The sequence below is a fragment of the Schistocerca nitens genome, chromosome 3 (genome assembly GCF_023898315.1).
Source record: "Schistocerca nitens isolate TAMUIC-IGC-003100 chromosome 3, iqSchNite1.1, whole genome shotgun sequence".
In the NCBI taxonomy this organism is placed as follows: Eukaryota; Metazoa; Arthropoda; class Insecta; order Orthoptera; family Acrididae; genus Schistocerca; species Schistocerca nitens.
The window spans coordinates 607,241,297-607,258,071 of record NC_064616.1 but is presented as its reverse complement, the minus strand read 5'-3'; the positions used below and the strand labels follow the sequence as shown (position 1 = coordinate 607,258,071).

At 41.2% G+C, this 16,775-nt stretch overlaps 1 protein-coding gene across 4 annotated transcripts in view; it reads left to right on the top strand.

The window, feature by feature from the left end:
- Positions 1 to 12,384, top strand: part of LOC126248541 (integrator complex subunit 12-like) — an 88,729-nt gene extending 76,345 nt beyond the window's left edge. For all 4 annotated transcript variants that reach the window (XM_049949603.1, XM_049949602.1, XM_049949601.1 and 1 more), the window contains exons 6-7: positions 4,505 to 4,685; positions 11,659 to 12,384. In XM_049949603.1, the coding sequence (XP_049805560.1) occupies positions 4,505 to 4,685; positions 11,659 to 11,993 (516 nt within the window). In that variant the 3' untranslated portion in view covers positions 11,994 to 12,384. The remainder of the gene's footprint in view (positions 1 to 4,504; positions 4,686 to 11,658) is intronic.
- The last annotated feature ends 4,391 nt before the right edge of the window (positions 12,385 to 16,775 follow it).

The following is a 16,775-nucleotide window of genomic DNA, read 5'->3' as shown; positions in this document are numbered from 1 at the left end:
TGTGTACAATTTCTCAACATTCTAAAACTCTTTCTCTCAAGAAGCTAGACACTGTCCATCATGAAGGCATCAAGTTACCAGTAGCCGCCTCTCATATCAGTCCAGTTTGGAGTAAGTGTAACAGAAACTGGTAAACCACTACTGAAACATGGAAGTACCTCCTCATGACAATGCCAGCATGTAAAGTAATATCATTGACATTGCCTCAATCATTGCCATTTAACATGGTTGATTGTACAAAGTCGGAGGGTATATTTTGTAATTGGTTACATTCTACCAAAAGTTTTTAAATCCGTACTATATATTGCCCCAGGGGTAGGGGACTGGGGCTGGATCCGTCAGACTTCATGATTATGAGCCACAAATGAAACTGTTGATCTGGCTACTATAAATACTCAGTGATTTTAATCTTCATCAAGTGCAAGAAATCTAATTTTTTGATACAGGTTTTCTTTCATATTATTGTTACCTATATTGAGCTGACAAAAATCATGGGTTAGTGATATGCATGTGTACAGATGGTGATAGTATCACATTCATAAGGTGTGAAAGGGCAGTGCATTGGTGGAGCTGTTATTTGTACTGAAGTGAGTCATGTGAAAAGGTTTCTGCTTTGATTATGGCTGATGATGGAAATTAACAGACTTAGAACACGGAATGATAGTTGGAGCTAGGTACATGGGATATCAATTTCTGAAATTGTTAGGGAATTCAACGTTCTGAGATCCACAGTGTCAAGAGTGCTGAGAATACCAAATTTCAGGCGTTACCTCTTCTCCATGTACCACACAGTGACCAACGGCCTTCACGTAATGACAGAGCAGCAGTATTCGCTTGGTTATCAATGCTAACAGACAAGCAACACCGAATGAAATAACTGCGGAAATCAATGTGGGGTATACAATGAACATTTCTGTTTGGGCAGCATGGCAAAATTTGGTGTCAATGGGCTATGGCAGCAAATCGATCCAAGTGCCTTTGCTTACAGCACGACATCGCCTGCTGTGCTTGTCCTGGGCTCATTACCATATCAGTTGGATTATAGACAACTGCAACACTGTGGCCTGGTCAGATGAGCCTCAATTTCAGTTGTTACAAGCTGATGATGGGGTTAAACTGTGGTGCAGACCCCACAAAGCCACAGACCCAATTTGTCAGCAAGGAACTGTGCAAGCTGTTAGTGGCTCCATAATGATGTGGACTATGTTTATATGGAACCAATCATTGACTGGAAATGGTTATGTTCGGCCACTTGGAGACCATTTGTTGTCATTCTTGGACTTTATGTTCCCAGACAAAGATGAAAGTTTTATGGCTGACAGTGTGCCATGTCATCTGACCACAGTTCTTTGTAATTGGTTTGAAGAACATTCTGGACAATTAAAGTGAATGTTTTGGACACCCAGATCGTTGGACATGAATCCCTTCGAACATTTGTGGGACGTCATTGACAGGTCACTTTGTGCACAAAATCCTGCACCAGCAACACTTCTACAATTATGAACGGTTATAGAGACAGCATGCCTCAGTATTTCTGCAGGTGTTTCCAACAACTTGTTGAGTCCATGCTACATAGAGTTCCTGCACTACGTCGGGCAGGTGGTGGTCTGACATGATAGTTAGATGTATCCCATGATTATTGTCACCTCAACATATACTGATATGATCATCAGTTCCATTTTTTACCCTAACAATTTTTTATGCAGAAATATAGTTGGACCTCACGGTACATGTGCACATGACAATCTATTTAAAAGATTTGTCTAGGGAGCCAAATTTCTATCAGAATTACTGCATAGCTGCCTAATTCTGTGTGTACAAGTGCTTTGATAATCTGTCGGGGGGATTAACAGAAACTGGGAAAAATTTGTATTTGAATGAAAACTGGCAGACTCTCAGCAAAACTTGCAACAGATTGAGAGAAAAGTTGTAAAACTATGCTCATCTGGTAGTCTATATAGTTTTAAATGTTATAGGAAAGTTGTGGTAGAAATTAAATACTTCTGGATTAAAGGAGACCACTTACCAAAAGGCAGACTCAGTGAGTTATCTCAGAAAAAGAGAACTTGCTAGCCTTCAGAGTAGAGGCTAATTATTTAATCATTTATGAGCTCGAGTAAAATACACCAGAAAACACACACACACACACACACACACACACACACACACACACACACACACAGAGAGAGAGAGAGAGAGAGAGAGAGAGAGAGAGAGAGAGAGAGAGAGCGCCTAAGCCCCTGCTTAATGCCAGCTGGGTGGGGTGTGTGGAGGGAGAGGGGGGTGGGAGGCAGGGATAGGGATTGTGGGTGGGTGGCGAATGGCTCGGAGTGAGGTGGCTGGTTTGCCGATTAGGAATGCAGAAGCGAAGGTGGCAAGTATGCGGGCTATGCATGTGATGCACAGTTGTCAGAGCCAGTGTGGAGTGGTGCACACTTTAGGTGACTTGGGGATGTGAATTGAGGGGGCTGACAGGATGTAGGAAGGGTAAACTGTTCCATGGAGGGTGCAGAGACAGTAGGTTACTAAAGGTTGAGGCCAGGACTATTACAAGAGGTGGGGGGGGGGGGGGGGGGGAGGAGGAGGAGAGAATCTGCATAGCTCAGGGAAGCTGGTGGTGGATGGAAGGACCCAGATGTCCTTGTAGACAGCTGGTTGGTGCTCATACGGACATAAAAAGTGTTGCAGTGTTTGCAGCAAAGTTGGTATATGACATGGCTCCTTTCACATATGATCTGGCATCTGATGGGGTAGGATAACCAAGTAATAGGACTGAAGTAGGTGCTGGGTGGGTGGATTCAACAGATCTTGCACCTTGGTGGGCCAAGGTAGTCCATAAACCGTATTTACTCAAATCTAAGCCGCACTTTTTTTCCGGTTTTTGTAATCCAAAAAACCGCCTGCGGCTTAGAATAGAGTGCAAAGTAAGCGGAACTTACGAAATATGTTGGTAGGTGCCGCCACAACTAACTTCTGCCGTTCAATATATGTAGCGCTACACAGGCATGCTTTGCAGGCACAAAGATAAACACTGGCGCCAAAACCTCTGCGTCAGTAAATAAATTTAAAAAAAAAAAGGTGGAAGACGAGCTTTTTTCTCCGCCCCGAATTTCGACCACTGCATTTTCATACATTATCCAACGAAGTAAATACAAATTCCGTATTGTTCATCTTCGAATGTAGCAGCTTTTCAATGTACTACGAAAATCCAACTGGCAGGACTGTTTGCGATGTTTGTTAATATGGCCAATTCTACGTTCTGAATTTTTTCCTACCTGTAAGAAGAGATGGTTGCTAAAGGGAACTTTTATGAATTGTGAATCACATGCAGTATTCTCTTCAGCATAAGAATAATATGAATATAAACTTTTTGCCGTGTATTCTTTCACGTTTGCTGCTATCTCATTTAAATCCTGCCTGCCTAATAAACTACGAAACTAGAGTGAGACAACAGCAAACGCGGGAGTATACACATATCATGTCATGTTTATATTCGTATTATTCTTATGCCTAATAGTGATACAAACAGAAATGAAGCACGACAAGTGACTAGATTTTTACATCTAAGATGACTCTAATTTCTGTGCAAAAAGTAATGTACTAAAGAGGTGTCTGAAAAGATTTTCAAACGGAGAAAAATTTTCGCTAAACTCTCGTTCAGAACATCTATCATACGCAGTTTATTATTTGGTTCTTGTTGATCATTATCAAAGAAAGCAACAGTGTAAATAACAACAAATAGCAGTCTCTTGACATTGTTTCGCAACTGAGACAATTCCTCCTTTTTTTTTTTTCTTTAAATTGTGAGCGGCGGTAGCACGCACAAAAGCAAACCATGCCGCGAACGGCGACAGGTCGTAAACACTCATCATCAGAATGTGACAAACAATGCATGACACAGTACAGTAATGCATTTTCAGATAGTGACGTAAACACCTATAACAAAGAGAACGGCACTTATCAGATCAAAGAAAAATAAGCAATCAATTCAAACCAGATGAAGAACGTGAAAAACGAAGGGTACCCGTATAAATACGGACGGAGCGCCTGACGCATAGCAATGGCTACCTGGTAAAGCTTAACTGCTAAGCTTACGGCTCGAACCAAACTACTGTAGCTGTATCGTCATTCATTCGACCTAAATTGTGTCTCATATTACAATGGACCAACTTTGTTTAGATTTGGAGGTGCGGCCTAAAACTTTTCTCTCCCCTTGTATTTCGAGTCTCAAATTTCAGGTGCGGCTTAGATTCGGGAAATTTTTTTTTTTTTTTCCTTATTTAGAGTCTCATTTTTCAGGTGCGGCTTAGATTCGAGTGCGGCTTTGATTCGAGTAAATACGGTAGTTTGCTCTTCCTTGTGATTTCTTACACTGGTGTGCAATAAACATAATTGTTAATGTAACAGAAATATCATTTAATATTAGTTTAACTGTAGTTGCCCTACAGATGAGTAAGCATAATGTTATCCCTTAGAAACAGTTCTAATTTATATCACTTTACAGCCTTTCCAGATGCCAATTAATCAAGTAAACAGCAAAAGTGGCTCTCAAGGTGTTGTGGGAATGGCTGGATTAGCAACAAGTATTCAGGCGGCCCATCATTCCAGTAAGCAGACATATGTTGGTGGAGGAGGAAAGCCTAGTCTGGTATCTTCATTTCCTCAAGGGATCAAAACCTTTGGAGGTAATTTTAAGATGTCACAATTGTGGTAAATTTGTTCATGAAAATCAAAATATTTTAAAAAGTACAAATGTAAAATAATGTGAAGTATGTGTAATTTGTTAGATGAATTCGCACACACTTTACTGGAAGCAAAAAAAGTTGTCATATCTTTAGGAGCTAGTAAGAGCACATATAAAAACTAAATGCCATTGACTCAAAGAGGCACTGACACTGTTCTCGGTGTAACTTTTGCAACAGCACATAAGTATGAGGCCCTGCTTTGTTATTAGTGACTGCCTGAGCATACTAATAGGTGTGCTGCCGTATGGGTATACCCTGTATCCTGTACATGCCCAGTGAATGAGCAGATGAGGGAAGAAATGGTATGGCTGTGCCTCTTAGTAAGAGTTGGACTTCCCTGAGAATGTGGTATATCATTCATAGAATCATTGGAATATAACTGTGATAGTGTTATGAAGGAAGGACAAGACTTCTGCCACTATGACAGAAATATTGGTGCACTTGAGTGTGTCAACAGTTCATAGTTACAGTAACAACTAATATACTTAAGAGGACTGACATTATTGTGCATTGCTTTTTCTGCAGCATTAGAATGCAATATTTACTATATGTCAGCTAATCTGTGTGCAGTAGAGTTGACAGACGGATGGAATTCCTACTTTATCATCATCGAATCAGCCAGCAGCCATTCCAAGTTAAGGGCACACTCCCAGAAGGGCTAAGTGGATGAATTGTTCAGCAGAGCCAGCAGCATAAAAAACATGAGCTTATACAATATAATATACGTGGTAGTGCTCCATTGTTCTGCTAATATTGTCACGTCATAACCACATTAAACTTTAAATCGAATTGCAGGGTCATCAGTGAAGTATAACACTTAATACTGAAGGCATTTTTATTACATACACCAACCTACAGACAGAGCAGAACTGAATTCCTGGACAGAGAGTGCTGCTGTTTATACAAACATAACGTATTCCATAATGTGCTAACTTTCCAAACATAAGAAATTTCAAGAAATTTCCAAAAATGATAAATACTAAATAACAAATAATTGTTGGATGTCAGGTTTGAACTGGTGACCCTCAGAACTCCAGCCAGTGACACTAACCACCGTGGCATATCGGTTTGCAACAGAGCTCACAACTTTGCTCCCTTTCCTGAAGAAACAGCATCCTGCTGTTGGAGATAACAGCACCTTGGATCTAGAGCTTGTCAGTGACCCTCTGTTTCCAGCTCTGGTGGGGGCTCACATTCCAGTACTGTCACATCTTCTTCACTATGATGAGCATTGAAGCTAGCCATTCCCGTGAAACTTCATGATTGTTGAGTGGGTGTTCAAGGAAAGTGAACGAAAAGCTGGTATCAGCAATCCACATCTCAGGACAGTAGTAGGGCTTCATATGGAGTCATTGACAATGTCGCTGCACTTTCGTCTTCTCAGTAAAAGGTCATAATCCTCAACTTCATACGAGACATCCAATAAGTGATGAAGGATATGGTTTGGCCCCAAGTTGGGATTTTGTAACATTTCTGCATGCCCCATTTTGTGCACAAGCTTTTATGCCATACAAAGCCTTCTGGGCAGTATCCCACTGGCAGATCTTTGGCATTATAGCACTCTTGGTCTTTACTGGGTTGAACCTGCAACAGTATATCTCTTATCATTTTGTCCTCAGGACATTGTGGCACAAAGAATGTTGTTAAGCTTGTAGTGTCTTGCTTCACTGCGTTATGTACAAATGTCACAATGGGTAGTATTGTTGCTCAATCTCTCTGTTTGTTATGAATGTACAACAAGAGCATATATGCTGAAGTCTTATTAAGGCATTCTGTGAGGCCATTTGTCAGTGGGCGGTGGGTGACTGCCACCCTGATGGTGATGTTGCAGTGTGAAATTACCTCTGATACCATTCTGTACCAGTAAACTAGTAACCTTGCAATTTCCAGAGCTTCGGCAGTCCGCACAGCTTTGATGGCAGTGGACAGGGGAGGTAGCTTACCCATGGATTCCTTATTGTCAACTTTGGAAACCTCCCCAAGAGTTAGATTCTGATTTTCTGGAATTGCACTACTGCAGGTGGAATTGGAACCAGATCCCCCGGAGGTAATTGCGGTACATGCTTCTGTCACTCACATTACTTACAGTGGTTCATATAGTGTGTAACAGATTGGTAGAAATCTGGCCAGTGATACCTCAGTCTGATACTGTCTAGAGTTTTCCCGAATTGTAGGTGACCAGGTGTTTGAGCATAATGGAGAAACTTCATGATAACTGGCTGTAGATTAACTAGGATGACAAACAACGATTTCCACCCCTATTTTATCACAGATTCTCTTTACAGTGTTCTGTTTATTAACTGGAATTCACCTTTTGTTGGTTCCTCCTCCTCCTCCTCCTCCTCCTCCTCCTCCTCCTCCTCCACGGCTTCTGTGGCTCTTAGCAATGCTGGACTTTCCCTCAATTCAGCAGCAATGCCATACAATGGAACGATGACTGAGATTTCATCCACACTGCTGTTTTCTCTCAAAGAATTCCTTGAAAGGCAGTCTGCATCCTTGTGACCGCATTTAATTTTCTATTGCACTGTGACACCTTACTCAATAAGTGTCAGTGCCCATTTCGCCAGTAAACCTGACTGATTCTTAACTCTAATCAGTTTACATACAGAATAGTGGTCCATCATAACAGTGAATGGCATGCCAAATAAATACAACCAGAACATGTTGATGGCCCAAATGACTGCAAGGCCTTCTTCCTTGGTTGTAGAGTAGGTAATCTCGGGCTTCAAGAGTACTCTGGAAGCTCAAGCTACCGTCGTTGCAGCACATTACTGAATTTGCACTAGAACTGCACCTATCCCATAACTGTTAGTGTGGTGTTCTGTCTCAACATTCTCATTGTGAAGTGCAAGGGTTGGAGATGTTAGCACCTCCTTAAGGGCAAGGAAAGATTTTTCTTTCACCTCATTTCAGGAAAATTTAGCCTCTCCAGTGGATTTGACAAGGGATGAATGTTTGTACAGAAGTCCTTTATGAATTGCTAGTAACATGAGCATATTCCATGAAAACATTCTCACATCATGAATGTGTTCAGAAGCTGCAAAATCTATGACTGCTCTTATTTTTCTCTTGACTGGGATCAGCTCCATTGTTGTTAACTAGGAACCTGAGGTATTTTATTAATTTTTTATTTTACATATTTTTTAAGTACCGATGCTTATTTGCATGCAACCACTGCTCCTATTGCATGACAGTGAGTTCTGGTGGCACACTGTGAGGTACTGCTATGAATGTATTGCATTGTGCCAGTCACTAACATTCAAAGCTCAGTCAAGACAGAGACCAGGTATGTGATGGTAGGAAATTCTGACAAGTATTTTGTTTTATAATGGCCGTATTGAGGACATCATTGACAGTGAAAGGAAGTATATCTAAGTTAATGTAATGTACATTTGAGTTTGTGTTACTACTTTTATGCCCCCCCCCCTGCACCACACACCCCCCCTGCACCACACACCCCCCCTGCACCACACACCCCCCCTGCACCACACACCCCCCCTGCACCACACACCCCCCCTGCACCACACACACCCCCTGAACCACACACACCCCCTGAACCACACACACCCCCTGCACCACACACACCCCCTGCACCACACACACCCCCTGCACCACACACACCCCCTGCACCACACACACCCCCTGCACCACACACACCCCCTGCACCACACACACCCCCTGCACCACACACACCCCCTGCACCAACCCCCTCCCTGCACCACACACACCCCCTGCACCAACCCCCCCTGCACCACCCCCCCAGCACCCCTCCCCCTGCACCCCCCCCCCTGCACCCCCCCCCCCCGCTGCACCACCACCCCCTGCACCACCACCCCCTGCACCACACCCTCCCTGCACCACACACCCCCTGCACCACCACCCCCGGCACCACCACCCCCGGCACCACACCCCCCCCTGCACCACCACCACCCTGCACCCCCCCCTGCACCACCACCCCCCCCTGCACCACACCCGCCCCCTGCACCACCACCCCCCCTGCACCACCAGCACCCCTGCACCACCAGCACCCCTGCACCACACACCCCCCCCTGCACCCCCCCTGCACCACACACCCCCCCCCTGCACCCCCCCTGCACCACACACCCCCTGCACCACACCCCCCCTGCACCACACCCCCCCTGCACCACACCCCCCCTGCACCACACCCCCCCTGCACCACACACCCCTGCACCACACCCCCCCTGCACCACACCCCCCCTGCACCACACACCCCCCTGCACCACACACCCCCCTGCACCACACCCCCCCTGCACCCCCCCAGCACCACACCCCCCCTGCACCACACCCCCCTGCACCACCACCCCCCCTGCACCCCCCCCCCCTGCACCCCCCCCTGCACCACACCACACCCCCCCCTGCACCACACCACACCCCCCCTGCACCACACCACACCCCCCCTGCACCACACCACACCCCCCCTGCACCACACCACACCCCCCCCCCCCCCCTGCACCACACACCCCCCTGCACCACACACCCCCCTGCACCACACACCCCCCTGCACCACACACCCCCCTGCACCACACACCCCCCTGCACCACACACCCCCCCTGCACCACACACCCCCCCTGCACCCCCCCTGCACCACACACCACCCCCCTGCACCACACACCACCCCCCTGCACCACACACCACCCCCCTGCACCACACACCCCCTGCACCACACACCACCCCCCTGCACCCCCCCCTGCACCACACCACCCCCCCCCCTGCACCACACACCACCCCCCCTGCACCACACACCACCCCCCTGCACCACCACACACCCCTGCACCACCACACACACCCCTGCACCACCACACACCCCCTCCTGCACGCCACGCCACGCCACCCTGCCCCCCCGCACGCACAACTGTCCTGTTCCTTAATAAACTTCCCAAGTTTTATTTTTTAGTATCCTCCCATATTCTTTTAATTTACTCCATCATTTTTATTGGTCCACTTTTCTTGCAGCCACGTAATTTCCTTTATTTTCATCATCATCATCATCATCATCATCATCATCATCATCATCATCATCATCATCATCATCAGCAACAACCCCCATTTACCATTCAAGGATGGATAAAGGCAGTCTTTAGACTTCCATATGCATTATGAGCTGTCTTGTATGCATCCATATTTCCAAGTTTGCTGGTGACATCTGTCTACCTACCACTAGGTTGTCATCATAGTCTTTTCAACTCTCTTGGAACCAAGCAAAGAACTTCGTTGGTCCACCTACCATTTCTGTACACGAGTACATGTTGTCCTCCTCCCTCGATCATTTCCATTATGATCATAATTTTTTTTTTTTACTGCAGCCTGTTCCCTGATCTGTTTGTTTCCTGTTTCCTAGCCTTCCAAACATGTGTTTCTCAATTGCTTACTGGGCAACTGTCAGTTTTGAAATGGGTTTCACTTTAAAAGTCAAAGTCTGACTGCCATGAATCAAACATCTGTTGCAGGTAGAGTAAAATTTATGGGGTGTTACAGCTGGTAGTTGTGAAATTATTATTTATTCAGTTTCTGGCAACTATATATAAAAAGCTAATTAAAAGTGAAAATTCATCTTATTATTCTAAAGAAAGGCACTAATTTTTTCTGAAAACAAAAAGCCCTGAGAACTGTAAGGACCTAAGCACAAGCAAATAGTTATGAGAAAAATGGGTGTATGTGAAAAACAAATTTGTTGGCAAACCACCGTTCTCATTTGCGTGACTGTTTTTTAACAGTCTCAACATCTTATATTTATGAGTTGTTGTTGTTGTTGTTGTTGTTGTTGTTGTTGTTATTAGTAGTAGTAGTAGTAGTAGTAGTAGTAGTAGTAGTACTAGTACTTTACTATTACTATTAATTCACAAAAAAATTTTATGTGAGCTGGTGACAATAGTGTCTTTGAAGTTGTAAAGTTCACGATTAATGTAATTCCAGAATAGGAACTTAAAGAACAGATACAAAGTGCACTACACTCAAAATTATGGCCTATTCCAACACTTCATGGTCCTCATTCTAATCAGTCACATTCTATGACTTGAGGTTCAGATAAAACTGTCTGTCCACTTCAGGCATGAAATTAGCTTTGTTAAGCCTTTGTGTTTCAAGGTTGGTATGTCTTCCATTTACATATCAGGGCACTAGATTGTGCAAGCCATCTACAAACTGTGGGGGAAATGGCAAATTGTGGCCTCCTCCGCTGTGGTTTTCAGAAAATAGTGGCCTTCCAAACTCTAGTGAAGATTATGATACTTTAAACAACAGTTCGCACAAACCTGTTGAAAACTTCATCCTTGTAAAATTTCTGACATGTTCATTGTTACCATGTACATCACCTTCTGATTTGGTACTGAGGTTAGTAACAGTCATAAAAGTTCTGCATCCTCAGCGTCCATTTTACAAACTTGAATGCTGAAACCATGGAAAGTGAAGTTATATTGGAGCATTTCTTCAAGAGCTTGCAGCTTTTATGAAAAAATGGACGCTAGTGTAGCCAGTGAGCATTCCTACAGCAATGAAATTTTGTGCTTTTGGCCCATATAGAAGGGTGAGACAGCTTTTCATAACTGTTCATTTCCGCAATGTGGGTCTACAGCACAGATGAAGCTGGTTTGCCATGAGATCAACAGATGTTGGGAGCATGTGTATATGCTAGAATCTTAAAATCAATGGCAGAGTGGTTTAGGCCCTTATGGCTCTCAGTGCCTAAGTTTTAATTTCTTCTGATTATCTTCTTATGTATTTATTAACAGTAACAGTAGTCATATTTTGTGTCTAATGTATTGCACAGTTCTTTTATCACTAGTAAAATTTGATGAACTTAATAATTAGATGCTATGTGATTATTTTGCCAACCTGAAATATCAGGACAAAGTTCAATGGTTACCTCACAAATGATCACTTTTTGTTTCAGGTTCTCCTGTTTCTGCCTCAGCTTGTATTTCCAAGCAAATGCCAGTGCAATCTTCATCTGGAACAACCTCTGATTGTAATATTAATTCCATTACTACAATGACATCAACACCTACTGCTGTTCATACAACTAGTGGTGGTGGTGGTGGTGGTGGTGGTGGTGGTGGCGGCACTGCTGCTGCTGCCGCTGCCACTACTACTACAGCCTCTGCAACTGGATCTTCATCTAAATCATCTGTGGTACCCAAAATAAATGTTATTTCTGCCGACAAAAGAATAGCAAATATGAAGAAGAAAGCTGCAAAACTTCAGGAGAAAAGGAAACATTCAAAATGAAACTACTATTGATTAATATAATATTAAATTATTGACAATGTATATGTAATTAGCTTATGTTTATTGCATAATTGTCAATATTGGAACAAGTTACTTGTTCAGTTCTATTTTCTCATGATAGTACAATGCAGTTTGCTTATTCAGAAGTCCACTGTGCTAAGACTGTTCAGTGTATAGTTGCCACTTTTAAAAACAGATAAGATCAAACAGGAATTCTTGTTATTTTACTCCCAGCAATGAAATAATTTGCAAGAGTGAATCTTTAGCAGAAACTGAATGTTGTTCTTTCTCTGTTTTACAGAATATTTTTAGTTTATATTTTTATAACCAGTGAATAGATTTCCAACCAGTGTACCAAAATAAATGTGTAAAATAAATATTAATATCACTCTTTGATGTGTGTTATATCACTTGATATATACCTTGCTTTTGAATGTATGATTAGTAGTATTATTGGATTAGAATGTAGGGCATTCCACAGTTTATAGATTGTTTGTAATAACCTTGGACAATACCACACTTTTTAACACTGATAGATTCGACATATTTATTTGTTGCCGTATTCTTGGTCTGTAAACCTGTCACACACACACACCCCCCTTTTTTTTTTAATAACAGTTGGTCTTGTGCACCACTCTAACTGTATGGTATCCAAGTGAATTTTTATCTGTAGTAGTGTAATAAGTAACATGTAGCCTCCATTAAAAATTAACAAGACATTGGGGAAAAATCAGGAAGTAAGTGCTTAAAATGTAACCTAGTGTTAATTAACACTAGAAAAATGAGAACAGGAGTTATATTGACTCTGAGAGATAAGGCATCTGTTAAGGAGTTAGTTCTGGTCATTTCTATCACAGTGCTCAAAAAATTAAAAAAATTGTTGCAACCAGTACACAGTTTTGATGCACTGGTTGGAAACACATTCATTGTACAGAAAAAATTATCGTGTAAAATGGAGAGCGAGAGAGAATAATACTCAGTTTCTGCTAAAGATTCACAGACAATTAATTTAGAAACATACTAGCAAGCAGAATAGAGCACAAGATTGTTTGCAATTTACAAGATGGATAAAAAAGGAGGCATATCAAATATATCAGTGTTAACAGTGTGGCATTATCAAGGTAATTTCAAGCAGTCCATAGACGATACAGTTCTCTCATATTCCTTTATCAGCTTATACTTTTAATCCAATAACATTACTATTTACATGTTCTCAAGCAATTAAATTTTGAGCTCTCATACTTACCAGCTTTTGTCTCTGATATACATGTGTGCTGCTCTTTAATGAAATTGGTGTGAGCCTGTACCAGCACAAACGGGTTTCTTTGGAAAGAGTGGGGTAAATATTTTTGTAAATGAAGTAACAAGTATCACAGGAAATGCCTGATTTTATGGAAGGAGTCAAGTTGAGGCTGATTTCAAGGTATTTAAAATCTCATTTAAATTAAAAGCAGATTGTGTGATTGAGTCCATTTCTGCTCACTGGAAGGACAGTTGTAGGGTTTAAAAATCTCACTGAAATGGATATCATTAGATATGGTCTGCTCATTCGAGATTGTTGGTAGGAGCTTGGGTGAAAGCATTTTGGGAAGAGTAAGTGACTGTATTACAGTGGCTGTAGATGTATATTATTAACTACTATTCTGCATCAATGTATGCATTATTATTATACACCATTGCAAAAACAAATTTAAACTGTAATGGTGGTGGTGGTAACAACATATAAATTTACTACTCTTTTTTTACTCACCTGAATTGGAATCTTGTGTGAGATGTTAACAAACAAATATACTGTTACAGAATTACTGGGTGTTTTCTCTAAAACATTCAGAAACATTATGCCTGTGTCCTTTTGTGACAGTTAAACTTTCCCTTCCAGTATCCTTATATAATGTATAAAGTGGTGGCAGGAAAATATTTTTATGTGATAATTTAAATACCAGTTTACTGAATTAATCCGGCATCTCATCACATAACGAACACCACATTTCTTCTTGCAATAACTGTTTAAGTTCCTTGTGCATCTATAGCAGGTTGTGGTTGCAATTGTAACTTTTTTTTAGCTGTTAAGTTGTACAGACATTAAATGAGAAACACTCAGGAAACTTGGATGCGAGCCATGGATTTCATATGTTTTGTGAATGTACCCCAGAATTATCAAACTACATGAAAATCATTTAATCAACTTTCCAACAGCGGATTTTGTATACTTTCTCCTGCTCGTATCACTTGTTAATGCTACCCTATGTATGTCATTGATGTGATGTTAAGAGGCAGATTGATAAAAGTTGTAAACACTGCTGAATTTTTTCCAGATTTAAGGCAGGTTTGCAGTTCATTGCACCAAGTGGAATTGGTGTTTGTCATATTGAATTTATTTGTAATTATTTAATGGTGGAAATTGTCTGTAGGCAATAGTACAATCAATGAACAGCTGGAAGTTGTTGCATATCTGTTTGTTGGAATGGTTTTATTATACGGAATGTTTCATAACAACATAAACAAATTAAAGAGTGCCTGATATAAAAGTGTGTGACTTGACATGTTGTTTCTTGAATCTTAGGTAATTGGGATATGCGCGGCTGTTTAAAAAGGATAGGCTTGACGTAGGCTCAAGCTGTACACATCTACTTACATGCCCAGCAGCTAACTCACTGCAAATAACAACATGCAGCTGTGATCCTACAGTCAAATATTCTGTTCATTGGCTAGAATTATGAATTGATAAAGTAAACAGTAATATTACATAACAAATAGAAGAATAATTAATAAAAAAAGGTTCTATTATTATGTCTGAAGTTGATGTAGATGGCACTAGAGAATTCCATGGAATGATGTTTATTCAAGAAAGTAATATCAGTCAGACGGAAAGTGATCCTAAGATTACCAGTTACAATACAGACAAACCAATAACCACATTAAAATGCAGTAATGTTACATTAAGTGCGTAGCAGGAATGGTAGCAGACTCCCCGAGCCAAACAGTCATCCAAGATTTGCGAAAAACATTCCATTTCTTGAACACTATACATAAAATATTCTCCAGCTCAAAATAAATCAGTTCAGCACAGTGATTTACCACCCAAACACAAGTGAGAATGAGTAACTCATACTGTCTGTAATGGAAGTGGGAAAGTTAAAATTCTGCACTGGAGCACATTCAAACCTTGCGAAAGTTAGTCACTTTAACTTTTAAAGTTTTCTGGCAACCATTCACTGCCCAGAATCAGTCACCCACATGACCGGATTTCACACATTACCTCTGGCATGTCAGCTTTTCTCCAGATCTAACATAAAATAGCCCTGAATCACTCCCATGAATGTACCACTGAATAGTGTTTTTTCACAGGACTCCAGTAGCATTCCACCACTGCTTACATCTCCATTGGCTGAAGGCATTCCTCCCAAAAAATACATAGTTATGACATTCAATAGACATAATTTTAGTCAACTTGGTCACTTTCCTTTCTAAACTAATATAAAAAGCAATATTTAATAAAGAAACGTTATAAAGATTGTCAGCCTCAGACCATTTATAATAAATATAAAAACAGTTTGTTCATAAACAAACAAGCCAGCATTCTGTCATGTGAGCACTTACATTAAATGAGAACAAAATGTTAAATATTGTTTAAACAGTTACTTATATCTGCTTGATAGAATCATCTTTTGGCACTTGTTTTCAATCATAGATTTAGCTAACACACACGACTGGCCACTTTTAAATTATCATTATTTTTAATATATACTTTAATTATATTTATGAGGGTGGTTTGAAAAGGTCTCAGAATGGAATAAAAAGAAACGTACATACATCACTGAAACATTTTCTATTTTTCAATGTAGTCTCCTTGTAGATTAGTGCACTTGGTCCACCGATTTTCCAGTGCCTTGATCCCATCTCAAAAATGAGTTTCTTCCAGGCAGGAAAATAGTTGTCAACTCTGGATATCAAGTCTTCGTTTGAAGCGAATCTTCATCCACCAAGAAAAATTTTCAGTTTTGGGAAGAGATGGAAGTCTGACAGCCATATCAAGCAGGTATAGCAACAACTCATACCTTAGTTTGTGTAATTTTGCCATGGCAAAGGCAAATGAATGCTTGTTCCTTTCTGTTCCTCTCAGATTTTAATAACTTGGCATAACACTATAACTTCCACATTATTAACTATGCAAATGACTCCTCAATCTTATTTTATGGCAGAGAATGTAAGGAGCTGGCAAGGTTTGCAACTTTTGGTGTAATGGGAATAAGATGATCAAAGCTTCAAAGTGAACATAAGTAAATATCAATTACTGAGATTTAAAAAGGCATTTCTCACTACAATAGTGTAAATAACATACACACTATCTTGGTAACAGAAACTGGTAACTGTAAATTTGTTAATGTGTAGATGGATAAATTCAATTTTTGTGTTAAAGTGTTGAATCAGCGAATAGCTGGAAGCATGGGGAAACTACAGCGGTTATTTTTTTTTATGGCGGCATGCAGGTCTATTGTATGGGTTAATGATGATTGCACCTTCTTGGATAAAATATTCTGAAATAAAATAGTTTCCCATTGAGATGTTCAGGCTGGAACTAATCAGGATATTATCATCAAAAACAAAACTGGCATTCTATAGCACAGAATGTGGAGTGTTAGATCCCTTCATTGGATTGGTAGTTTAGATAATTTAAAAAGGAGAATGGATAGGTTGAAGATAGATATAGTGGGAATTAGTGAAATGTGATGGCATGAAGAACAGAACATCAGGTCAGGCGGGAACAGGATTATAAGTAGG